Below are 27,280 nucleotides of genomic sequence, written 5' to 3'. Positions count from 1 at the left end.
ACCTGGACCTGCAATGTGTACTATTTCCGCTAGTTATGTGGGGTATGAGGAAAGTGAAAAGGTGTGAAATTCATTTTGTTTTTATTTATTTTTTATAAAGGATTGACAACTGCACATATGTTCTACATCCAGTAGCTTGTTCCTAACATGGTAAGGCAGCTAGCTGGAAGGGTTCGTTTGTTCCCGATATATATGACCCTTTTTACATTACCAGTTTTGATTCAATTGAAGTTCAGTTCTGTACTGGTGTTTTTGCTACTATTGGTTTACCAAGGAGGCAAAAAATCTGAAATCATTCACTCGGTGTGTTTGAGTTCTTCCACCTTTGATGCATTGTAATAGTTTTGCATTGTGTATGTAAGGTTTTTTTGATTACATATACTGCTTTTTTTGTTGCTTTTTGTGCATGTTATTTTCTTTAGTGTTCTGGTTTTATTTTTTTGCTGGTTCTACTCGTGATTTAAAGAATTGTGTTCTCCTGGCCTGCAAGGTGTAGGAGGTGCTGAAGTGTGAAGCTATCCAATTTGAAAAATTCATTTTCTGCAGGAAAATCTGGTATACAATATTTGTTCCCTTTCTGAACATGTTTTCCTTGAACAGGTGTCCTAGAAATAGTGGCAATTTGATTTTAACATTAAAGCTTCACCTTTGGTGTAAAGTATGTCCATGACAATACTTGTGGCATAAACAATAACTGGTTAAGGGAATAACATTGCATTTGAGATTCCAAAAGGTTATTGTCTCCAAACTTGATATTAAAATCGAACATAGTAATCATTGTTGTAGCACAGCAGTGGTATCTGTCCGTGTGTATCTGTCCGTGTGTATCTGACTTGGATGGACAGTGCAGACCAACCACTCAGAAAGCGCAAGGACGCATCAGTGCAAATTCTGGTCATAGATTCACCAGTTGTCAGTGGCCCAAATTGGAGGAAGTAATATTTGATTTATCAGGTTTGAAGAGGTGAGAAGCTACGAAAGGGGTACTCTCAGCATCCCGAATTTAAACCAATGTAGACAATCAATATAGGTTAACCTTATCTGCTATGATCCTTCTGCTATAAAGGATGATTCGTTGGATCCTGGCCTATCTTAGATATTTTTATGGGGTCCTCTCCCACAGGTGCCATTTGTGGCATGCTTCCTCATTGGATCCTCACCCACTGTGCCTAGTGTGAGTAGGTGGGCTCGACGCAATTTGTAAGCAGAGCACTTTACTAAGAGGAAGAGATTTATGTTAGATTAAAATAGAAGAGGATCCAGAAAGCAATTTTAATCATGAGGTCCATTGGCAAAGTTAAAAGCAGAATGATGTAACTGGGTATAATGGCCCAAAACATCTGTGGGTCGACATGTTTCAGCCGTTCTATATGTCTCAACATGTCAGCAGTCTTTCTTCAGGACCTATATAAATATAATCCCTGCAATAGATCACTCGGTTGTACCTTTTTCTTCAATGAATTGGTGGTGTGACTAGCACATATATGATGAAGCATGCAATGGGAATGATCACTGATTAAAATCTTTATGCCTTACTACCCCTCATTATATAGCTTCAATTTCCCGTGGTTGAATGCACGAACAATAATTTGGTCTAATTCTTATGTGTTGGCTTAGCATTTATACATTTTGTTCTTTGTATCTGTTCTTGCTTGCCGTGACTCTGCTTGGCTTCATACTGCCTGCATCGACTGAGGATAAGGAGATAAGCGGCATTTATCTTGATCGTATCTGAGGCTGTTAGACAGGGGCCGGGACTGCGAGACCCAGGCTTCAGCGCGTGAAGACCGGAGCGCACCTGGAGTCTCTTCCCGCCCCTGCTCCGCCCTGTTTGCTGGCTGCCTGCTCTACCCTGATTTGCTGCCTCTACTATTTACAGCTCGCGGCCCCCGCTCCGCGGGTGCCGCTCGCAGCTGTTCTTGCTTGCCGTGACTCTGCTTGGCTTCATACTGCCTGCATCGACTGAGGATAAGGAGATAAGCGGCATTTATCTTGATCGTATCTGAGGCTGTTAGACAGGGGCCGAGACTGCGAGACCCAGGCTTCAGCGTGTGAAGACCGGAGCGCACCTGGAGTCTCTTCCCGCCCCTTGCTCCTCCTATTTAGGACACACCCTCCACGCTAAGCGGGACGCTTGCGGGACGCCGGGCTAAGCCCGGGCAAAGGGCGGGCCCTCTGTGGCCCTCAGTGGCCGAGGTAGGCTGGGCTGGGCCCGGTTATTTTCATCGATTGTATTTTGGTTGTTTTATTTGTTTTTTGAAGTATCCTATCCTTTCTCCTACTGGAAATACGCCTGACTGTTTGCGGAAGAAATCATCCATCTAAATTGACTGGTAGCTTCCTCGGACTTTATTCTCGGGCAGCCTTTGTTGCATCTCCAGGACTGTTTTTATAACTGTGGTATATTGTATTAATTTTGTGTTCACTCATCCGGAGGAGAATCATTGTTATAATATAATTTTGGGGACACATTGTCTAAAAGATGTTTAAGAAATTGCGTTCTGGAAGGGAAGTGGGAGGTTTGCCTGGTGCAAATAATGAAACTACTCGCACGAGAAATAAATCGGTAAACAATCCCCCCCTTAAGGGTCAATGCCATCTGTATGAGCTTTGGGATTTGCCCTCCCCTAAAAACGCTAATTTACCTACTAAAAAAGCCCCCTGCGACTCGGCCCAGGAGGTCCATCCGCAAGCTATTACATGCCTGCCGCTTTCTTTTGCGCAGCCCGCACCACAACAACCTGTGCCAGTGGTGTCTTCTTCCCTTGTTTTCTCCGAAGGAAATGGAGAGAGTAAACTCACCTCTTCAGTACTTGATAGGGAACCTACGAATCTTCCACCTATGCCTCAAACCCCGCCGAAGGATAGGTTGGGTGGTGATTTGTCCGCACTATCTATTGACTGTGAACTTTGCGGCCGGTATGTAGATATAGCGAAAATGGGGTCCCTGGCCCCTATTAAATCTTCAGGGGGTGCTACCCCATCTGGTCTAATGTTGTATAGTAGTACCCCCTCATTGAACGATCAGGACATGTCTGATTTGTTAGTCGCTTCCGGGACCCCGGGTCTTAATCTATCTGGTATTTGCCGTCCACTGGAAGCATGTGAAAAACCAATTTCTGAATCCATGATTGCCTTGGAACAATTACTAGCCTCTATTTTGTCTCTTTTGGGGAAATTTGTTGGCAATTCGGATTGTATTTTGGAATCCGTTACCCAAATACTGAAGTCATTGTTACAAAAGTCACCGGATATGAGGAGTGTTCCCCCCATGACCGAACATAGTCTGCCGATAGGGGAAATAAATGTGGCTTCAGTGGATTCTGACACGAAAGCTGGGACATCAGTTTTGATACCACATACTGCAGCTATCCCCTTAACTGCAGTGCTGAACTGTATAAATAACTCAGTTCTTGAGATAATGGAGGAAAATAAATCCATATCTGACTCTAAAGTGGTTCAAGACCTATTTCCCATCTTCGTGTCTGAAAATAAAAAAGAACTTACTGATGATAAAGATGAGGTAAAGGTAAAAAATGGTAAATCTAGAAGCAATAAGGGGAATAAAAGGAAACCAACTCGTAAATATAGGAAGAAAAGGCAGCGTCGGATAATTTTTCAAAATTCTTTGCCTGCACTGGAGAATGAAGTGATCGATTTGGAGCCATCCTCTATACCTGTAAAGGCAGATATCGATATTGAACTGAACTTACCCATTAGTACCTTTTTTAAGGTAGAAAGTGAACTGTGTCCCCCAACGACCTTGGAATCTATTCCACAAATGGGGGGCCTTCTTACCAGTCTCTCCCTACCATCAGCGACTGGAGTTTCAATTCAAAATCCATCTGGGTCCCTCAACCCCTTGGCCTCTCCTTTCCTTGTAGTTTCAGAGAATGGAGACCGCCATTTCCCGGATTGCCCTTTAACAACTTTAAAAGCTCCAGTAGAAACTCTCGTGTTAGACTTTTTACCTTTATTTGACGTTGACTTGCCCTTAAACAGAGCTTGGCTTCTTAAGCGTTTTAGTGAGATTGACAGTCTCCATCATATCCAAACTAGGGATATTGAGTTAGTCTCCCTGTTTGGTGAAGTCAAGGTAACGAGCATAAGGGTGAAATTTTATTCTCCTATCATTGTAAATTTGATATTACAGCAAGCTGAGAATTTCCAGCGTACAGGCATTGATATTCTCCCGATCCTTAACCTTGGTAATATAAACCCGTCTTTCGGGGAGGTATTTAGAAGGGAGGAACAAAACGGGGTAGCCTCTCCTCTTAGAGACCTGAAGATTTGGGTATCTAAGGGAAAACGCTCGGTTTCACAAGTGAAGCCACTTCCGCTGACTCAGAACTCCTCTCTGGTAGAGGACAATAATCGGTGGAACTGGCTGCACAGTGCCTTATCCACAAAATCAAAAGATAATCCAAGATTGTTTCAGCATCTTTAACACCCCACTAAATATTATCTCCTGGAACGCTGCAGGGATTCACAGTAGCCCAGAGAAATTTGAGTTTCTATTCTCTCTAGGAGCAAATGTGATCTGCCTACAGGAAACGTGGTGTATTGATACGCTGAAGGTCTCTAAGGATTATTATATCCTGGAAGTCCCTGCCGTCCCTTCTAAGAAAGGTCACGCCAGGGGAGGAATCGCTTGTTTATTATCAAATAAATTGCACTGGAAATTCACCCATTATATAGATTCTAGCAAACTTTTTCATGCTATAACCATTGACAATCTGTTTAATAACGGCATAAAGTCCCCTATTGTAATTGTGAATGTTTATATTCCTCCGGAAGAGTGTTTTAATGTGATTTTAAAGCAGGTATTTCGACACATTGATCTAATTAAAAATGTCCCATCCCCTCCGGACATTTTGCTGGTAGGAGACTTGAACTGCAAAATCTCCAATGTTAGTCTGGATCTTTTTAGGAATAAACCTAAAGAAGAGGTGTATTTTGTCCCGCAATCACTCTTCCCTGATAAATCAGTGACAAACAAAAGAGGGAAGATTTTGCTAAAAGAATTAGTGGCCGTCGATGGACTTATATTAAATGGGAGATTTCCGTCTGACGTGCCTGCAAAATTTACTCACAAGTCTCCGTTTGGGTCCTCTATCTTGGATTATGCAATTGCAGACTATGGTTTGTTCCCTTTTATTCAGGACCTTAAAATTATATTTACTCCTCTGAGCGACCATAGTATACTGCTTGTTACTATTTCCTTAAAGCCTTTGACAATTGCACCTTGGTCTTTTAATGGCAGTGATGCCGCCTTTCACGCCTCTTCGGGAAGGTGCTATTGGAATCCCTCAGCCATTAATGGGGTACAGGATTTCCTAGCCGATACCCTATTAGTTTTAAATGAGTGGCATGGGAATGAAATGGCATATTTTGAAGAATTTGTGCGCAACATTATTTTTTATGCTAAAAAAACTCTCCGACCTAGAAATAGGGTAGCGGTCCCTAGCACACTGCGTAGCCTGAACAAGGAAATAAACAAACTAGTCCGCGAACAATATCTTGATAGAGTCATGGAACGTGGAAAAGAAATATCAAGGCTAAAAAGAAAGAGAAGTAGACTCCAGTTAAAATTAAAAAAAGTAAGGGAGGACAATGTATGGATTAATCTGAGGGAATCTGTTGTCCACGGCAGGATCAGAGAATTTTGGACTATAATCGGCAAGGGGTGCGGTTCTAGACTAGGCCCCTCCCCTATCCCTATAGCGGAAGAGGTATGGATTTCCTATATTCGGGATCTCTATGCAGGGAACGGGATTTTAAGTGATGATATTGCCATCGGTGCTAATTCAGGTAATGATACCGCCATCAGTGTTACTCCCGTGGGTCTTACTAATTACCCCGCTGAGAAAGAAATTGAGATAGCTATAAAAAGCATGCGTGTCTCGGGGGCAATGGGACCCGATGAACTCCCCATGACGGTCCTGAAGTCGGATCCTGCAAGGTGGAGTAAAATCCTGTATCCCCTGTTTAAAGCATGTTTTTTGACGAAAACGGTACCTGCCTCTTGGAGGGGAAGTATCTTGGTCCCTATCTTTAAGAAGGGAATTAGGGACAGCCCCAGTAATTATCGTTTGATTGCTCTCCTCGACTCCATCGGAAAGGTGTTTGCGAAATGTCTTCTAAAATCCCTCTCCGGTTGGGTAGAGGAGAATAATATTTTGCCATTAGAACAGACTGGCTTCCGTAGGGACCACGGTACGTTAGACAACCTTACTGCTCTTCATGTGGTTACAGATAAGTATGTTCAGGTGAGAGGAGGGGTGGTGTATGCTGCCTTTATTGATTTCTCCACAGCGTTCGACAAAGTTGACCGTGGAACGCTGTGGAGAAAATTGGCAGTGCTTGGTCTTCCATCCTACCTGTTGGAGCTGGTGCGGGCTCTACATACAGAGACCTGGTGTAGGGTCCTGTTGGGGGGCGAAAGGGGGTTATCGGATAGAATTCCTTCTTTGAATGGCCTTAAACAAGGCTGTTTGTTGGCCCCCCTCTTGTTTTCCCTATACACGGTTGACCTACCCGCCGCCTTGTCTTCTAGAGAGGGCATCGCCCCGGTGGTCGGGGGGACCCCTATATCTTGCCTGATGTATGCCGATGATGTCCTTATCCTTGATCTAACCCCCAAAGGACTCGCAAATCGGCTTCATGCTCTTCATACTTTTGCTGTAGCTCATTACATGAAGATTAATATTACTAAAAGTAAAGTTATGTGTATAGCTGGTACGAAGAGGTGCCGCTCTGTTGATTTTGGTTGGTTTATCGGGGGCCAAAAACTAGAGGTTGTAAAGTCCTATACTTTTTTGGGGAAAATTATTACGGCTAACCTGAGTGAGAAGCTCCACATAGAGCATTGTACACGCAAAGCTATTGCCCATGGCAAAGGTTTAAATTCCCTATACCATGCAACGGGGAAACGGCACTTTCCGATTTTATTGGAAGTGTACAGATCTAAAATCCCCGCTACAATTTTGTATGGTATTGAACTTATTGATGTGAAAAATTGGGACTTTTGCCATAAGATTGAGGGGAAACTTCTAAGATCTCTCTCCTCCCTAAACACTGCGTGCTCTTTGGCCGCCTGTAGGCTCGACTTTGGTCTCAGGAGTAGTTGGGTACAGGGATTATCGGCCCTTGTAAGATGGGTGGCCTGCCTTGCAAGAGCAGAGGTAGGGACAATGAGAGCTCTCCTCAAAAGTGAATTATTGGGTAATTTTAATGAGTTTTCTCAACTTGTTCGTAACTTTAGAAAAGCTGTAACCCTTCTAAAATTAGATGAAACTGCCTTGTTTTTGTACTCTTCTTTACAGTTAAAACTTGTTTTAAAAGCAGCTTCATGGGACTTATGTTTCCAGTCGGATAAAAAAGTAATTTGTGGAAAAAGGAAGGTAGATCCTTGATTCCTATCTGATGAAACTCCCTCAACCCTATGTAATATGGACCCTACCGCATGGTATCCGTAGATTTTGGTTTCTTCTACGCTACGATTTATTACCGTTAAACCGACTGTTATCTAAATGGTACGGCTCCTCTCCCTTGTGTAATTTTTGTAAAGTAAATATCCAGGACTGTATGCATGTGTTGTTGATTTGCCCCGCGCTCCGTAAATTGCGCTTTAGATGGTTAAAAGTTATCTGTCTGCATCTAGGCATTGTCACTTTGAACGATTTTTTGTCTGCACTTTATTGCCCTCCTAATGAAATGTTCTGCTTCCATATTTTTAACTTTTTTAAAGGGTTTTTAGCTATTTATTAATACGTCTCTGGAGATGTTTCTTGACTGTCCGACTTTTGTAGTTTGGTTTCATATGTCAGTCTTGTATTTAACTTAGGATGTTTAAAGGGTATATTCTTTCCTTGCTCTTTTTTGTAATGTAATTGTTGTGTGTCAAATTCTGTACATTTTTTTTTTTATGTGGCCCTCTTCTGAGAGCCAAAAACATAATAAATAAAATTGAATTGTATCCTTTTTACCCTGTCTTCACATTGTAGTGTGGCAGTTATGTTTTCGAATGTTTTCTTAAACTAAGATATTGTGATTTTCAGTGTTTTGGCAATGCTGTGCTTTATCATACATAAAGGATATCTATGAATATATGTAAGGAGTGCTTGATTGATTGAAATCCATTTTTCTGTGTTTCTATTGACATTTGATCCCCTAAGCCCTTCTTACAAAAATGCATTCTTTGTGTTAAACCTTTGAGTTTTTTTCTCTTAATACTAGGGAGGGAACACCTGCATATGCAGCTTGATTTACACACTATTTTCTATTCTTCAATCTAATTTTTGTTAATGTTGACTCTTCCTTTTCTGCCTTATAAACCCTATGCCACAGACAAATGTAAGGACCAAACTGTTCAATAAATAAGCGGCCACAGTCGAGTCTGCATTATTATTCCTGCTATTCTCTTAAATCTTGAAGTTTACAAATGTTGGTACAGTTTTGTACCATTGTTTGCTTTTGTCGTCTTGTTAGTGCTTTAATGTTGTGCACTTTATTGGGGAGAAGTGGGACGTATCTTAACTTTTCATGCATTTTATCGAGATTGGTTGGCCACTCTCTACCTGCTCAGTCGTTTGTGTCATTGTGGCTCCATTTGCCGCGGTTTTTATTATCTAGATAAATATTTATCACTATTTTAATTTATACGCTTTTATTCAGTTGTATGCATGATACATTAATTTTTTTGTTACGATGTTGTCTGACATAATTAAATATGTTTTTGATTCTATAATAAGATACGTCCTGCACACTCCTGTTGCAGTGATATTATTAGTGTGTGTGAATGAATATGGTTTATAGTGTATGTTCTTTAGGTAGTCAACATTAAACGTCTCTTGCATTACCTTTAAAATCCTTTCCAGTGTTTCCCACTACTTAATTATGTTGCTGTGTGGGAGCTTCTTCCAAGACCACCAGCCTTGAACAGTTTTACTGGCAGTTGTGTGCCATTGCTTAGTAACTCATTACAATGAGGTCGTCCTACATTTACGATATTTATTTGTGCTATACATTTACGATATTTATTTGTGCTATTTATTGGGATTCTGCTTCAATTATTTCTCGAACATGTTCAGATACTTTTAGCCTTTAACTCCCTTCTGGGATCCCCAATATCATTTAATAGGCATTTTTAGCCTTATTGACATAATGGTAGTTTTCCTTTAGTTATTAGTACACAGTTCTTTTTTGGCTATATCTGCTAATCTCCGTAGGCAAGTCTGTATATTATTGATCACTCGCTATTTCATCACTAGACAAGAAAACCAACAGTTTTTAGGGAAGGAACGACTAATTAAATAGGTGTGCTCCAAGATTGCTATGGTTTAATCTAAAGTGGAAAGACATGAATACTGTATTTTTATTTAGCTATTTTGGCACTTTAAAATCTCTAGTGTTTTACATCCCGCTCTTGGAGTTGGTATGCTAGCCTTTACGTTTCTTAAGGTATCAGATTTTCTGTGCAATTTCTTATGATTTGGAATTTACTTCCCTTAGCCGTACGCAGGTTTACGGGCTATTCTAAGTTCCGAAATTAACTTAGTGCCTGGCTTTTCAGGCGAGCTCATCAGCTCACTTAATTTGGGTTTTGGCTTATGGTTTTGCTTTACAACTTTACTGCCCCTCAGTACCACGAAACCTTACGGCGAACTTGCAATTTACAAATTCCATTTAAAATAAGATCCCTTGATCCACGTAAAAGAAAGCAACTTTAAAAGATTGTTTTGTATAATATTATGCCAAATCCGTCTACTTAACATGTTAGTTCATGGGTTAAAGTACTTCTTTCTAATTCAAGAGGTATTTTGACTGCAAACCTTTCCCAGACCCAGCAAGTACTTTTTTCAAGAATCTTCCATGTGCATCTAAGCACACAGTCAGTTGATTTTTGAGTAGAGTGTATTTACCTCTACCCTGATGATCCTGGGATTGGTTTTTAGGTCTCGCCTGTCAATGCGCATGCGCATTGAGCAGAGCGAGACTATAGGGCTTTAAACAAAGTTTACCTAACTGCGGCGATTTGGTGCTGTGCCCGTGGCTTTTAGGTCAATGCGCTTGCGCATTGACCTAAAATGCGCGTGCACATCACCAAATCGCCGTCTGTTCCCTCAGCCGCACTCCTCCCACACCTTTGAAGTGAAGCTTAGCTTCACTTCAAAGGCCCCTGCTGCTTAACACCCTCTCCCCACTCCGCCCCCTCCCCTGCCCGCCATGTCGCATTTCTCCCCCCCCCTTCTCTGCCTTCAATCCGTCTTGTTTTATAAGTGATGTAGGTGAATACATCACCAACAAGCACGTGTGTAAATTCCATTGTTTATAACAGCCTGTCTCTTTTTTTCTTTTTTTTTAATTAGGTTTTATGCAGTTTTGTAGGTTTTGTTGCAGTAACTACTATATGCGCACTATTCACGTTCACTAGCCACGTACACCACGGGTCCCACGCTACACTCCTTCACAGAGCGTCACCCTCCCTGCATCTGTTGATGCCAAAAATAAACAGCAAGTAGACAAACATTCCACCCGCGTGCAATGACAAACTTGCACGATGGATTAAATGCATATGTAAATGCTTTTTGTTTTTTTACTAAATGCTGCCCAGACGCGAAGGCCGCTGGACTTCCTTGAAATAAACATCCTCTGTCTCCAGGGCTGTCTCCCAGGAAAGGGTCGCTTTAGACACCATAAATTGTGCTTGCTGCCCCCTCCCCGTACACTTAGCAGGCCCCCACACGGCGGCCTGCAACAATGGCAGGGGGGCGCCTCTCAACACATCATTAAGGCTGTTTTACCAAATGCAAATACAGCAGAGGCGCCTCAAAGACCGTCTCATCTCTCACCCTCAACCCCTCACCCTCAACCCCTCACCCTCACTCACCCTCAACCCCTCACCCTCAACCCCTCACCCTCACTCACCCTCACTCACCCTCACTCACCCTCACTCACCCTCACCCACCCTCACCCTCACTCACCCTCACTCACCCTCACCCTCAACCCCTCACCCTCAACCCCTCACCCTCACTCACTCACCCTCAACCCCTCACCCTCCCTCACCCTCAACCCCTCACCCACCCTCAACCCCTCACCCTCACCCTCACTCACCCTCAACCCCTCACCCTCACTCACCCTCAACCCCTCACCCTCAACCCCTCACCCTCAACCCCTGACTCACCCTCACTCTCACTCACCCTCAACCCCTCACCCTCAACCCCTCACCCTCACTCACTCACCCTCAACCCCTCACCCTCACTCACCCTCAACCCCTCACCCTCACTCACCCTCAACCCCTCACTCACCCTCAACCCCTCACCCTCACTCACCCTCACCCTCCCTCACCCACCCTCACTCACCCTCACTCACCCTCCCTCACCCTCACTCACCCACCCTCAACCCCTCACCCTCACTCACCCTCACTCACCCTCAACCCCTCACCCTCACTCACCCTCAACCCCTCACCCTCACTCACCCTCAACCCCTCACCCTCACTCACCCTCAACCCCTTACCCTCACTCACCCTCAACCCCTCACCCTCAACCCCTCACCCTCAACCCCTCACTCACCCTCTCTCACTCACCCTCACTCACCCTCACTCTCACTCACCCTCACTCACCCTCACTCTCACTCACCCTCAACCCCTCACCCTCACTCACCCTCAACCCCTCACCCTCACTCACCCTCAACCCCTCACTCTCACTCACCCTCAACCCCTCACTCTCACTCACCCTCACCCCCTCACCCTCACCCCCTCACCCTCACTCACCCTCAACCCCTCACCCTCAACCCCTCACCCTCACCCTCACTCACCCTCACTCACCCTCACTCACCCTCACTCACCCTCAACCCCTCACCCTCAACCCCTCACCCCCTCACCCTCACTCACCCTCAACCCCTCACTCACCCTCAACCCCTCACTCACCCTCAACCCCTCACTCACCCTCAACCCCTCACTCACCCTCAACCCCTCACTCACCCTCACTCTCACTCACCCTCAACCCCTCACTCACCCTCACCCACCCTCACCCTCACTCAACCACTCACCCTCACTCACCCTCAACCCCTCACCCTCACTCACCCTCACCCTCACTCACCCTCACTCACCCTCAACCCCTCACTCACCCTCAACCCCTCACTCACCCTCACTCACCCTCACCCTCAATCACCCTCAACCCCTCACCCACCCTCAACCCCTCACCCTCACTCACCCTCACCCACCCTCAACCCCTCACCCTCCCTCACCCTCACTCACCCTCAACCCCTCACCCTCACTCACCCTCACTCACTCACCCTCACTCACCCTCACTCACTCACCCTCACTCACCCTCACCCACCCTCACCCTCACTCACCCTCACTCACCCACCCTCAACCCCTCACCCTCAACCCCTCACTCACCCTCACTCTCACTCACCCTCAACCCCTCACCCTCACTCACCCTCACTCACCCTCACTCACACTCACCCTCACTCACCCTCAACCCCTCACCCTCAACCCCTCACCCTCACTCACCCTCAACCCCTCACCCTCACTCACCCTCACCCACTCACCCTCACTCACCCTCAACCCCCACCCACCCTCAACCCCTCACTCACCCTCACTCACCCTCAACCCCTCACCCTCACTCACCCTCACTCACCCTCAACCCCTCACCCTCAACCCCTCACCCTCAACACCCACCCTCACCCACCCTCACTCACCCTCACTCACCCTCAACCCCTCACCCTCACTCACCCTCAACCCCTCACCCTCACTCACCCTCACTCACCCTCAACCCCTCACCCACCCTCACTCACCCTCAACCCCTCACTCACCCTCAACCCCTCACCCTCAACCCCTCACCCTCAACCCCTCACTCACCCTCACTCACCCTCACCCACCCGCAACCCCTCACCCTCACTCACCCTCACCCTCACTCACCCTCAACCCTTCACCCTCACCCACCCTCACCCACCCTCACTCACCCTCACTCACCCTCACTCACCCTCACTCTCACCCTCACTCACCCTCACTCACCCTCACTCACCCTCACCCACCCTCAACCCCTCACCCTCACTCACCCCCTCACCCTCACTCACCCCCTCACCCTCACTCACCCTCAACCCCTCACTCACCCTCACTCACCCTCAACCCCTCACTCACCCTCAACCCCTCACCCTCACTCACCCTCAACCCCTCACCCTCACTCACCCTCAACCCCTCACCCTCAACCCCTCACCCACCCTCAACCCCTCACCCTCAACCCCTCACCCTCAACCCCTCACCCTCAACCCCTCACCCTCAACCCCTCACCCTCACTCACCCTCAACCCCTCACCCTCACTCACCCTCAACCCCTCACCCACCCTCACTCACCCTCAACCCCTCACCCTCAACCCCTCACTCACCCTCACCCTCACTCACCCTCACACACCCTCACTCACTCACCCTCACCCTCACTCACCCTCACTCACCCTCAACCCCTCACCCTCACTCACCCTCACCCTCACTCACCCTCAACTCCTCACCCTCACTCACCCTCAACCCCTCACCCTCACTCACCCTCACCCTCACCCTCACTCACCCTCACTCACCCTCACCCTCACCCACCCTCAACCCCTCACCCTCAACCCCTCACTCACCGTCACTCTCACTCACCCTCACTCACCCTCAACCCCTCACCCTCACCCACCCTCACTCACCCTCACCCTCACTCACCCTCACCCTCAACCCCTCACCCTCACTCACCCTCAACCCTCACCCTCACTCACCCTCACTCACCCTCACCCACCCTCAACCCCTCACCCTCACTCACCCTCAACCCCTCACCCTCACTCACCCTCAACCCCTCACCCTCACTCACCCTCAACCCCTCACCCTCACTCACCCTCAACCCCTCACCCTCAACCCCTCACTCACCCTCACTCACCCTCAACCCCTCACTCACCCTCAACCCCTCACCCACCCTCACTCACCCTCACTCACCCTCACCCACCCTCACTCACCCTCAACCCCTCACCCTCACTCACCCTCAACCCCTCACTCACCCTCACTCCCTCACCCTCACTCACCCTCAACCCCTCACCCTCACTCACCCTCAACCCCTCACCCACCCTCAACCCCTCACCCACCCTCAACCCCTCACCCACCCTCAACCCCTCACCCTCACTCACCCTCAACCCCTCACCCTCACCCCCTCACCCTCAACCCCTCACTCACCCTCAACCCCTCACCCTCACTCACCCTCACCCTCACTCACCCTCACTCACCCTCACCCACCCTCAACCCCTCACTCACCCTCAACCCCTCACTCACCCTCACCCTCACTCACCCTCACCCTCACTCACCCTCAACCCCTCACTCACCCTCAACCCCTCACCCTCACTCACCCTCACTCACCCTCACTCACCCTCACTCACCCTCACCCACCCTCACTCACCCTCACCCACCCTCACTCACCCTCACTCACCCTCACCCTCACTCACCCTCACTCACCCTCAACCCCTCACCCTCACTCACCCTCAACCCCTCACCCTCAACCCCTCACCCTCACTCACCCTCAACCCCTCACCCTCACTCACCCTCAACCCCTCACCCTCAACCCCTCACTCACCCTCACTCACCCTCAACCCCTCACTCACCCTCACTCACCCTCACTCACCCTCACTCACCCTCACCCTCACTCACCCTCAACCCCTCACCCTCACTCACCCCCAACCCCTCACCCTCCCTCACCCTCAACCCCTCACCCTCAACCCCTCACCCTCAACCCCTCACCCTCACCCCCTCACCCTCACTCACCCTCAACCCCTCACCCTCACTCACCCTCACAACACATATTGTGTTACAATAGGTGTCACATTTGCGAAAGATAAAACTATTGGCATTGTAAATAACAAAGCTATTAATTTCGCTATTTTCAAAACAAGCACATAAATAAAAAATGTGTCCTTTACAATACCAATAGCTCAAACTTTCCTAATGCGAGACCTATTGCATTGCTGTGCTTCTCTCCCCTGCTGCACTCTCCTGCTCTCTATAGATGTGGCCTAACGACCAGAGCTGCCATCTAAGTGACGTAAATACAAAATATGTTGCATTCCAAATGCTATAGGTGTCACATTCGCGAAAGTTATAACTATTGGCATTGTAAATGACAAAGCCATCAATTTAGCAATTTTAAAAACAAACAAATAAATAAAAAATGTCATTTACAAGACCAATAACTACAACTTTTCTAATGCGAGACCTATTGCATTTCCAATGCTTGTTTATTTTAATCACCTATTTATAAGGATTCATCAGTTCTGTCCACCATAGAGGGCCTGATTTACATGATGGTGAAAAAGGTTGGGGTGCCCTATTTGTTACTGGTGAAGATATACACAGAGTGTTTTAGCTCAATACCAGTGAAACTGAAATATGCAATCACATTTTGTCCAAATCTGATTCTGGTCATAGTTTTTGTGCTGGCTTCTCCGAGACCCCGAGTGTGAACTGGTAGAATAGGTGGATTCTTTGGTATATTTGGTGTAGCTGCCCCTCATCTAGGAAACACAAGTACTAATAACTTTGTACAGAGACTCCTGAAATGGCAGCCTCCGCATCCCAATTATTTGGCAGAAAAACCTATATAGAGCTTGGGATGTATATTCAGGGAAGAACTCCCCTCTGGGCTACGTTTACATTTTTGCTGGCAATGAAAAAGTTGTTCAGTACCCTTTTGCTATTTGGTGATTTCTCACTCAGTTTGCTATCCCTTTTTTTCGGAGTCCTCTGACCACCATTGGTTCCTTTGTTGTATGTCTTGTGGCTACGGGTTAATTTTAATGTTACTGAGCCTTGGATACTATTGTACTGCAATTAACTTTACAGTTGACACGTTGTAGGATCTTCCCCAAAAGTAGCTTGGTTGGATAGTTACGGTGCACGTAAAGTAGCAGACACAGGTAAGGGACTCTCATAAAAGGTGATTCAATAATAACACATGAGAAAATTAAATGCTCAGTCAGACTTATAGCTTTAGAAAGGCCAGACGTTCATTTCAGTATCAAATAGAGGGTCGACTAAAATGAGCAATTCCAATGAAAATGAGGCCTGGCACCCTCTGCAGCTGAGAGATGGTACAGACTTTATTTTAGCACTTACGTGGTGAGGAACTATTGTCTGTTTGACATTGGAGTATCTGAGAAATATTGTTCTTTTGGATTACAAATGCTCAGACGCCTAGGAGGGAGCCAAACTTGATCTCAGATGGCTATATGGCTACCTCTTTTCTGAGCTGCTCTGCAATCCAAGGTTAAAGGAAGTTAACTGTAGCCATTGACTCCAGTGCCAAACCTAATCCTCCTGTGTACGGAGGATCCCAAAACCGCTACAAGTAAAACAAATAGATTTAAGAAGACCGTAAGTGTGTGATTGGTGTACTAAGGTCTCCACTGTGTATTGGGAGACAGTTACACTATTCAGATGGCCACTTGTGACTCCAGCTTATTCCAATGCAGTTCATGTTGTAAAGAGACCTAATTGTACCATGTGATTGATGGCCAAGGGTGTTCTGTGCCTCTGCCTTGCTTGGTCCTGGTCAAGGTTTTTGAGGATTTGGAATCAAAGCACAATAGCTTCTGTTCCAGATGGGAGTTGAGGGTTGCCTTTAATACTGGTCCGTTCTTGAACATCAGAGAGGTGGTATTTCCTCTGTGATCTTGGTCTGCTAAGATAGAGAGTAAACAACTGACTGCATGATCTTCACACACAACAGTTAGGGTTTTTGGGGTCAGCTGGGGATAACTGCCTATTAAAATGGATCCTTATTTGACGCATTTCATGGACAACATGCAAGAATTAAGATTTAACTCCCAAAAATTAGTGTCCCAAAATGGAGACTGGGAGTTGGAGTACCCTGAGAAGTTGTTTCCTGCGTATCACTGTTAAATGAGAAAACAGCAGCTTAGATTCCAAAGTTGATTAAGGGCAGGTGAGGCTTAGGAGTTAGGATGGTAATTGTACCAGGGCCAGCATTCTTTTGGAAAAGCTTTAGTCGCTACTGAAGTTTAAGGCAGATCCTTACACTTTGGAAAAGAGGACATACAGCAAGTTAGTTGTGTAGTTAAATACTTAATATCAGACCTGATAACCAAACTTACCCCTTATATTGGAGCAAGTAGTGGCGGTTCTTAAGTACTGTAGGGTGAGGTATGGGGTAGATTGGCATGTCATGAAGGGCTTGCATTTTGTTGTCTTTCAGGCTGCAGGGTTTCATTGCTTAACAGGCAGGCATACCCTTAAAAGAGATTGGAAAAAAATGTATTTGAGTGAGTTTTTTTATTACGTTTTGCCTTGTGAACTCTGCTCTGTTGGCAGTTTCTGTACGGCAATACTGGATATGGGCTCATCTTTTTTTGTTACTGTTCAGATTTGCTCTTGTATATTAGAACTGGGGCTGGATAGCCTTGGTCATTTCTGATTGATTCACTTTATTTTGCAGACTGCAGTGATGGAGTGATGTGATCGGCCAGCACTGCCCAGTCCCAGCTGTGGCAGTAGTATGGCCGTGATGGAAAAGTGGCGCTCCTAAAGGAGGGGGCCGCTCTGGGCGAGCAGCGCCCTGACACCATTGGCCGCTCCAGGGCACCATGATCTCTCTAATTACAGAGCAACTGCAGAAACAAAGTCTGGAGGAACTGAAATGCAAGTCGTTCAGTATCAGCCTGGTGAGTATATATTCAGTGCCATCTGCACCATCGACTCCTTAACCCAACCAACCTCAGCGTTTCCGCACTGCATTCCAAATAAAGTGCCATTTGCCCAAACTCCCGAGGTAAATACAATGTAACCTTGAAAAGCTGTATTTGAAGTCATTTTTTGGGGGTGGGGGTGTATCCTCTTAAACCACCTTTGCCGCTTGCTGAGTGAAGTTTCTAATGTACCAGAAATAAGTACCATTCATCACATTTGTATCATAATTCCCTTGAACATTTCCCCAGTTCTGGAATTCACTGTAGACCAAAAAAACTGTTTTCTATCCTTTTCCAAAATAATAGTTTGTTTGCTTACCGCCTTGTAGGTAACCATGTAAAAGGAATTGATTGCAAGATTGTAAGGAATTGAAGCAAACCTCTTAGGCTAGTTGGAGGTATTTCGGTACTACAGAATCAAACATGCAGGCTTCAGTGCCCAGGCATGTGTTAAAATCTTAGACTCGAGGGAAGAAAGATCTCTGAATGGTTCTGTCCATCTTCAATGACAATCAGTTAGGGGTTGGCCTTTCACACTGCTCCTACTCCAAATCAGATTCAACCTAAAAGGAATCCCTTCAGTTGTTGACACAGAGACTGGACCAGTACTATCATCCGGCCAAACCCGTGGTGTTACCTGTAGTGGGTATCCTAGAATCCCTTGACAGCGGCCGGGGCGGAGTCTGGCTCTTGGATGCCGATGTGTAAGGCAGCCTCTGTCTATTCTGATTTTTTGACAGGTACTTTTGCTCGCCTTCTGGCCAGTCTAACTCCACCTGCGCTGAGTATGTTGTGCAACTTTCCTTCCGCGAGGAGCTTCGCTTTAAAAAGTGTTATGTCCTTTTTGCCTATTTTTTAAACCAGCACGACAGCATGTCTATCCCCACAATTAAAGGTGTGATTAATTAGGTGAAGAGGTACACCTGGAGATGGAGAGTAGTCCAGGGCCCTGTGCACCCGCACTACTTCTGCAAAAGTTGACTGGCATCTTGTTTTGAGAACTTTAGTCACACGCCTTAGCAACAATTCTGCGATTGGGCTTTCAGATTTTTGGGAATATATAGAAAACTAATTAGTTCATGATTTTCCCTCTGCATCTTCCACTTTTCGTGATGGCATAAAGGTTTCATCAGCCGTCGCACTTATTTTTGAGCGGCTTCACCTCTTAAAGAGCATGTTGCCCCTTCTCGGTCTCTCTGATTCGGACATGGATGGTTTTAAGTTTGCCCTCAGTAGATTCTTTAGTGTTTGCAGCGGAGGTTATCAAGGACAAATCCTTTTTCTTCCACCATTGTATTGGGGAGGGAGGCGGGGGAGGGGGGGGAGAAGGGCACCAGTTCTTTTCCACTTGTAGTATTGACGTGTAATCATTTTCAGACCCAGGTCTTTTTGCTTCAGAGTTTTCTTTTTCACAAAGTTGTATTAACTTTGATCCTCTGCAGGGGTCTTGCCATCCTGTCTCTGCCCGTTATAGTACTGGATTATGGTTTTCTGTATCTGATGGGATGTTTGACGAGATTAGCTAAGGTCTTAACATGTCAACGGTCTGTGTCATGCGCAAGGGACACAAGAACATTCTATGTGGGATCCTAAACTTAAGGAGCCCTTGTTTGGAAATGTTAGTTGCAATCTAGATACTTCGTTGGCTGGGGTTCAGAGAGTACTGAGAAGTGGATTCTTGGGCTTCACTCAGTACCAGATCGCAACATTGATCTTGCGTCTTGGTCCAACTGCATCTTCAAATGTTTACATCACTGTAACAAAAGGCGTCAAGAAATTCTAACCGTCTGGAACCAGGGTGGCCAGCCACATCCAAGGTGGCACAACTCCTAAAACTGGTCCCAAGAGAAGTGTCCTCTCCTGAATCTGGTTGAAGACTGATGCAGGTCATATTAGAGTACCTGACAAAATTTAAACCGTAGGTGCTCGCCAATGGTGTTGGCCTGGAAAGTGTCATGTTCCCTGAGCTTGGATGCTCTTTAATTGCCTTTTGAGGATCTTGCCCTCTTCGGGTGAAGGATGGTCATTGCTGCTGGGTGATTCACTGCTTTGAGGTGTTCTACTCGCCAAGCTTAAGTCAGCTGGTCTTACTTTGGTTCAGGCCCAGCTACTCTCCTTGAAGGGCAGTAGTGTCTTTCCTTTTCATGTGTAGTTTACAATAGCTAATTTGCTTCAAATCCCTGGCCTTTTTTCCAGCCACTGGGGAAGATCTCCATCAGCAAGGACCTGTCCAAGCAAATGCTCTCTTTACTGGTGCACAGTTTCATTACGAATTTCCAGCATAAAGGAACAATATTTCTTTTGATTTCCTTTTGACTTGCCATCAGTACCTACAGAGTACAGCCTTCTACCAACTGTCAAATCCTACTTGACTCAGGAGGAAGTGCTTCTTGAGTCTTAGCTCCTTTCTTCCTGTGCTTTTGAATGCGGATAGAACACAGTGAGACACCTTTTTGTGGGGTATCTAAGAACAGTCTTTGGTTACCGGGTAGTATCATGAGCTGGTATTGCAGTTTTGTCACTGGTGTGCCAGGGCCACCAGTACTGTTTGAACTCTAGTTGGGTTAGGGGATCGCAAAGAAGTCCAGCAGGTCAGGAATGCTATAAGAGATGGATGTGGTTGGAAACTGGGGTACAGCATAACCCAGTAAATCACACAAACCAATGCTGTTAACTAACTTTGGATGAAAACCATATGATATAAACCGTAATTTTTTTAACATTTTTTTTTTTATAACTTTTTATTGAGTTTTAGTTTACAAAGATCACTACAGTCGAGTACACCCCCTCCCCCCCAATCAAACACACACAGCGAACCAATTCAGGTCTTCGATGAACAATCCCCTTCTCAGATCTATACACATCCATTCAGTCAACAACCCGATTCAGGGCAGGCGGCGGTCTACTTCAAGTCAAAAAGCAATCTATCCAGATAGAACAATCTACCCCTGACATTCTCCCCCTTCCCTCCCCCGTGTGGAGCTCTCCCCCCCCCACCACAGTCTTGCAGCCCTGCTCTTGAGGTGAACACGGCAATACCGTCATGTCTCCTAAACCGCTACTGTCTGACTCCGGGACCCCCCTAAGGATTCCTGGTAGTGGGAGAGAGGTCGCCACGCCAACACCCGCGCAAGCACCCGACACAGACTCTCCATGTAGCAGTTCAGCTTCCCTTAGATTATTTCGAGATCATGCCATTGCCCGTCAGCCTCGCCCCTGCTGCTGAGATATGTCTGGTACAGTCCCAAAAAGTTTTTAGGGCGGCTTGTGGGAGGCAGCAACTCACTATAGTGCTCCGATTGCGTGCAGCAATATAGCATGTCGTGTACCCAGCGCTTAGGCGTGGGCACAGGGCCTCTCATCCAGCAAAACGCAACAACTCGCTTAGCCATAAGCATCCCCATGTCTACTAATCTGCAAACTACTCCTGGCAGCTCTCTGGAGTGCCCTAGCAGCGCCAGCGCGGGGTCCGGGATCAATTCAATCTCCACTATCTTGCTAATTTCAGCGAAGATGTTCTCCCAATATGCTCGCACGCCCGGGCACTGCCACGAATGAACCGTAATTAACAATGCTATCCTACTGCAGTATTTGTAGCTGTCACGTAGACTTTTCTGTTGTATTGTCTGTCTTGTTTCTAGAGCATACTAGACCAAGAGCTACAATGCAGTACTTTGCACCCAGAGCCATTGCGAACACATGCCCAAATATAGCAAACAAGAGAAATCGGTGGTCTGTCCTAGCTGCTGAGATTTTTAGTTGCAAATTAATTGAATGCACGCAGGTACAATTAATGCTTCATATTAGGGTGCTAGGCTTCTTGGTGAGTAGTTGATTTCCTGTATGCCGGCAGTTCAGTTGGAGACCAGTTTAGGACTCCACTACCTCGCCAATTATCGTGAAGAAGCAAATATTGCACACTATTATTACCCAAAGTGAAGTCTGCCTGTGGTACCAAATTCTGATGACTACTATCCCAAAGAATCCGTCACAGTCAATATTTTCCAATGTTGGAGTCCCCACTAGATTCAACGGTGTAACTCTCCCAGCTGGGCCTGGGGACCCAACCATAACTTTAAACTGTTATCTCTGAAACCTTAAGGGCTAGCCAGAGTAAAATGGCATTATATTGCGGTCTGCAACCAACAACAGGAGACAAACTCAATGACTGCAGAGCAGGCTCATCCAAGATGAGTGCAAGGAAGTGTAAAGTGTTTCTGCCGCTTCATCTCTGCCAGGTCAAGCATCTGAGTTGCAGAAGTAAAAATGCCTGGACCCCTGAACTATTGATCCGCTTCCCCAAGCAACTTGTAGTGTGATATGAGGGGACTGTCATTTTCCCAGACAGTCCATGTACCGCAGTCCATGCACCCCTAGAGGGCAGAATCGAAATTTGCCTAGCATAGTAACGGTAAGTTTCAATTCTATTAAGGGCATGGAGGCACGGGCACGGAGGCTTTTCTTCCTTCGCTTTATTTTACGTGTCCAACACACAGCAACCAGAAAAGCGATAAAAATGATTTTTTTCCATCAATAAACACTTAAATCTTTACAAACAATAAAGTTCTGATCTCAAAACATCAACTCCCATCAGTCCCTGGGAGGATAGAGCAACATAGTCCTTTCACACTGTCCACGCACTCCTTGAAAGGTCCTCCATCTTATGAAACCCTCCTCTTTCTTTGCGCAAGTTACGCTTCAATGTTACTGGTCCTGTATACCTCCATCATTTCCTGTAATACAAGGAAACACGAGGCACTACTCCGTCCATAACCTTCCCAAAAGCAACGTCGTACATACGTTTAATCACATTTCAATGAAGGTCACCAATCAACTTAACATAAAAACCTTAAACCAGGTTACTTACATAAGTGCGGGCGGGTTCGCACCAGCTGTTCCACGGGAGGGATGATCCTCGCCTCCGTGTCCTAAATAGAATTGAAACTTACCGTTACTATGCTAGGCAAATTTCGATTCTATGTCAGGACTGTAGGCTCAGATTATGCTAGTTCAAAGCTTACTTACCACCAACTGAGCCACATCCACCACTGGTTTAAAATAAAACCTCTTGAAGGTGGAGTCGGAAGACCAATCTGCCGCACGCATAAGGTACTCCAGACGAGCACCCAGAGAAAAAGCCTTAGAGGCCATCGTGCCCCTAGCAGAGTGCGCTCAAAACTGTTTCGTATCAATACCCACCTCTTGCATGACCCACCTGGCTGTAGTGGGTGAGGAGACAGCTTTGTGCGGTTTCCGTAAGGCAATTAGCAGTTGCCGCTCGCCCGGAGGGCTAAGTTGCAATGTCATATCCTCATAGAATTTAAGACCATGCACCACACACAGTGGGGCACATCCGAAAAAGCCGGGTATGGAATTGTCCTCGAGCCTGACTTGGTACGACGACCTACTGTGAACGTAACCCCTTCCGGGGAAAAACCCCTTGCAGTAATATCCAAAGCACGGACGTCAAGAGACCCTGCAACAGGAAACCAAACCTAGCAGCATGGCTAGCTTAGCGGAAAGCTCCTTTAAAGAGAGATACTTATTTGGCTGCCAGGATAAAAAGAGATTCAAGACCAAATTGACATCCCAAAGGGCAGAGTATCGAGGTTCCGGAGGTAGAGACAGGCGAATACCCCATAAAAGCCGACAGACAAACGGATGCTCCACAATTGGTGCACCGGGCAATGGGCAATGAGCTGCAGAAATCACAGAGCGAACAGCGTTAATCGAACGGTAAGCCAGACCCTCCGTAGCAAGGTCCACTAGAAAGTTTAGCATGGGAACAACGCCTGCGACCACGGGATCCAGGTCCCGTCGAAGACACCAACGCATCCATTTAGTCCAGGCGGACAGATATCGTTTCGATGTACTGTCTGCCCAGGCCTTTGACAAAACCTACTGAGCCGATCCCGAAAGGCCTGGGAGCAACCAACGTCTCCTGAAAGCCTCCATGCCATGAGGTGGAGAGATCCTTGATGAACGAGATTATGCTGTTCTACGTCCGTTTTCAGAAGAAGACGAGGAAGCGGGGGGAGTAGGATTGGAAAATCCCAAGAAAGTTCCAGAAGAACTGGAAACCACACTTGGGACCTCCAACATGGGGTCACCACCACCACTTCTGCTCCCAGAAGTCTGATCCGAGCTGCCGTCCTTAACACCATCGAGACCGGTGGGAAGACATAACCCCTCTCCTGACTCCAGTCCTGAAGGAAGGCGTACGTGGTCTCCGCTAGAGGATCGGGCCTCCAACTGAAGAAGCGCGGGAGCTGGTGATCGAGACTGGACGCAAAAAGGTCCACCGAGAACAGGCCCCAGCAATCGCCACTGGAAGACCCGAACATCCAGCTTCCAAAGGCTGGAATCCCTCAGATACCGGGAGTGCCAATCTGCCACCTGGTTGGTCTGGCCTGGGAAATACTCTGCCGTCACCGAGACTTGGTGTGCCAGGCAATACTTCCAAAACTCCTTGGCGAGGTCCGCCAACGCTCGGGACCGAGGACCCCCCAGGCGATTGACGCAACGGATCCCTGAGAAGTTGTCCATCTTCAGCAAGACTCACGAGCTCGCTTGATGCCTGGTCCATCAACGGACGGCAAAAGTACCCGCCAGAAATTCCAGGCAATTGATATGCAGTGTTTGCTCCTCCAATGACCACACGCCGCCTGTGGAGAATTCCCCGCAACGGGCACCCCATCCAGACCTGCTTGCGTCCGACTCTATGACCGGGTCTGGTGCCGAGCTGAAGATCGCACGCCTGTTCCAGGCTTCCATGTGTGTCAACCACCATGACATCTCTTCCTTGTCCTCCTCGGACAGGGGAACCGTTTGATCGTACGATAACCCCTTTCTGAGATGATGCGCTTTTAGACACTGTAAGGCACGATAATGCAACGGGCCCGGGAAGATTGCCTGAATGGAGGAGGATAGGAGGCCTACCGCTCGGGCAATCTGCCGTAGGGAGGTGTGGGGTCTGGAAATGGTCTGTCTCAATATGTGACAGATCTTGGCCATCTTGCGAGATGGAAGACTCAAGGAGGCCTGGAGGAATCCACCACAAATCCAAGGAAGACGAGGCTTCTGGTTGGTAAGAGGACCGACGTTGGCCCATTGATGATGAAACCCAGACTTTCCAAGAGTCACCGTCTGCCGCAACTGAGACAACAGCTTCTGGGGACACTGAGCCATGAGAAGGATGTCGTCTAAGTACAAAAGCATCCTTATGCCCTGACCCCTCAAGAATTCCACCACCGGGTGGAGCACCTTTGTGAAGCACCAAGATGCGGAAGAAATTCCGAAAGGAAGGGCAACGAATTAGTACACCTGACCCCGCCAAAGAAAACTGGAGAAACAGACGGTGTGGCGGGTGGATTGGAACCACAAGGTACGCATCCTTGAGGTCGAACCTGACCATTCAATCCTGCGGTAGCAGCACATCCCGAAGAAGATGGATTCCCTCCATCTTGAAGTGCCGGTACACTAACCACCCATTGAACACCTTCAGGTTGATTACCGGGCGTCGCCCCCCCGTCGGTCTTCTCCACCAGGAAGATGTTGCTGAGGAAACCGTGGGGGTGCCGAGTAGATTGACAGATGGCTCCCTTGCAGAGCGGACACTTCCTCGTCGATCAGCTGAGCATCGGGAACAGAAAAGGAGATGGGCCTTGGGGGCTCTGCCTGCATCGGCTGATCATAAAATTCTATGTGGAACCCCTTCACTGTTTGTAAGACCCAAGCATCTGACGTAAGCAGAGCCCAAGCGTCCTGAAAGGCCGCCAAACGACCCCCAATACAAACCTGCTCCGCAGGTATGACACTTACTGCTGGACTGGCCACCTCCGGGGCTTCTCCTGAAGCCGACGTGGCCCCGGAAACGCTGCCCTCTGGTAGGGTAGAAGTTATTGAAGTTGGCCGAGGAGTTGTACTGCCCTCGCCCGGAGCCATGTCCCTTGTTGCTAGATTGCTGCCCACCAAGGCCGGTCGCGCGGCCCCTCCCGCGACAGGCCCCTTGGGAAAAACGAGTTTGGAAAACTCTCTTGATGTTAGACTGCGCTTTGTCTAATGACGTAAAGGTGGCCACAAACTTCCCTAACTCTTTTACAAAGGGTTCCCTGAAAAGACCCCCTTGGGCCACTGCGCCCGCTTCAGGAGAAGCCAAATCCCCCAGCTTCGGATCAAGCTTCATTAGCAGGGAGCGACGATGCTCAGTCGATAGGGCGCAGTTAGCATTCCCCATGAAAATGATGGCCCTCTGCGCCCAATTAGATAGCACCTCCGGGGATATAACCGACCCAGTAACTTTCGCCCCTTCCGCCATATCAAGAATTTTGGTCATCGGGCCTATGGCATCCAAGAGCTTATCTTGGCATGAGCGCCAGGATCTATCTATCCCTTTCCGGGGATCTTTCACATACTTGGCCAGGAAGGTAGCCATTTTTTAGTCCAGCTCGGGCGTTAGCACAACTTTACCTTCCAAGGTGGGACGGGGACATTCCGCCCGGAGGCATCCCTGCGCTTCCTTTTCCAGAGGCTTACGGAGGCATCCCGCCACAAACTTGGCCACCTTGTCCCCAGGTGCCCAGGCTACGGAGCGCAGATGCATAATTTCATCCGGGTCCAACATCCCTGATTCATCCTGAGGCAACATGCCCGCGGAACTGACTGGGCGCCAAGAACGCGAAGACTCCTCGTTGTCGGAGTAGGTCGGGGAACCCCCATCCTGCGACAGGGCTGGAGGTGCCGTAGACACTGTGGGTTGCGGTGCCTGGGGAGGCACAGAAGGAGGCTGTCCGGACTTAGCCAGGAATGCACTTTTTAAGCGCTCAAAGGCATCCTTATCCACCCCTTGTGCCCCCTCCGAACCAACCTCCCCACACACTTTCTTAGGGGGGGGCACCCTTCTCTGGGGGGGTTTGGTACGGGGTTAACCACCCCCAAGTGGGCCTGTACCAGTTTAGCGCACTCCGCATAATGCGGTTAGAGGCGCTCCTCCATAGGGGCTACTACCTTGTTCACACACCTATAAATGGAACTATCCACATCCTCGAAGAAATCATCATCCAAGGGTAAGTATTGGATGGATTCTTCCTCCTCCTCATAGTAATTCCCCATGTCCATTGTCCCCAGCACACCCAACAAGGCTCGTACTATCTGCTGGGACCCAAGCACCTGACTATCTGAGGCTGATCAGCGCCTAACTCCACAGGAGCTTTGAAGCAAGCACAGACCAGCAAAGCCTGTTAAATTGGGGCAGAACCAGAGAACTGCAATGATTTTAATCGCTGACCGGCTGCCGTGGGTGGTGCACACACCCCTAGCCCGCAGGCCCTCAAGTAGACCAGGCCAAACCACCACCCCAGCGCGCCGTGACAAGCTTGAGGCAAATGCACTTTTCCTGCCCGTGGGTGATTATCGGAGTACAAGCTCCGTGATACGGACCCCGGGGGGCGTAATTAGAGCAAAAATGGGGCTGAAACGGACCCTCGAGGGCGTTCTGGTTATGGTGGTAGAGGACAGGCTCCGGCGGACTCTGCTCCCACAGCGTGTACTCTTCAGGAGAG

The 27,280-nt window shown here is 47.6% G+C and overlaps 1 protein-coding gene across 3 annotated transcripts in view; it reads left to right on the top strand.

Annotated features, from left to right (window-relative positions):
- FAM53C (family with sequence similarity 53 member C) overlaps positions 1-27,280 on the top strand; it is a 138,787-nt gene that overhangs the window by 21,383 nt on the left and 90,124 nt on the right. For all 3 annotated transcript variants that reach the window (XM_078652712.1, XM_078652710.1, XM_078652711.1), the window contains exon 2: positions 17,471-17,696. In XM_078652712.1, the coding sequence (XP_078508838.1) occupies positions 17,672-17,696 (25 nt within the window). In that variant the 5' untranslated portion in view covers positions 17,471-17,671. The remainder of the gene's footprint in view (positions 1-17,470; positions 17,697-27,280) is intronic.

The sequence above is a fragment of the Lissotriton helveticus genome, chromosome 7 (genome assembly GCF_964261635.1).
Source record: "Lissotriton helveticus chromosome 7, aLisHel1.1, whole genome shotgun sequence".
NCBI lineage: Eukaryota > Metazoa > Chordata > Amphibia > Caudata > Salamandridae > Lissotriton > Lissotriton helveticus.
Note: the sequence above shows the minus strand (reverse complement) of the source record. Positions and strands in the feature narration are given on the sequence as shown.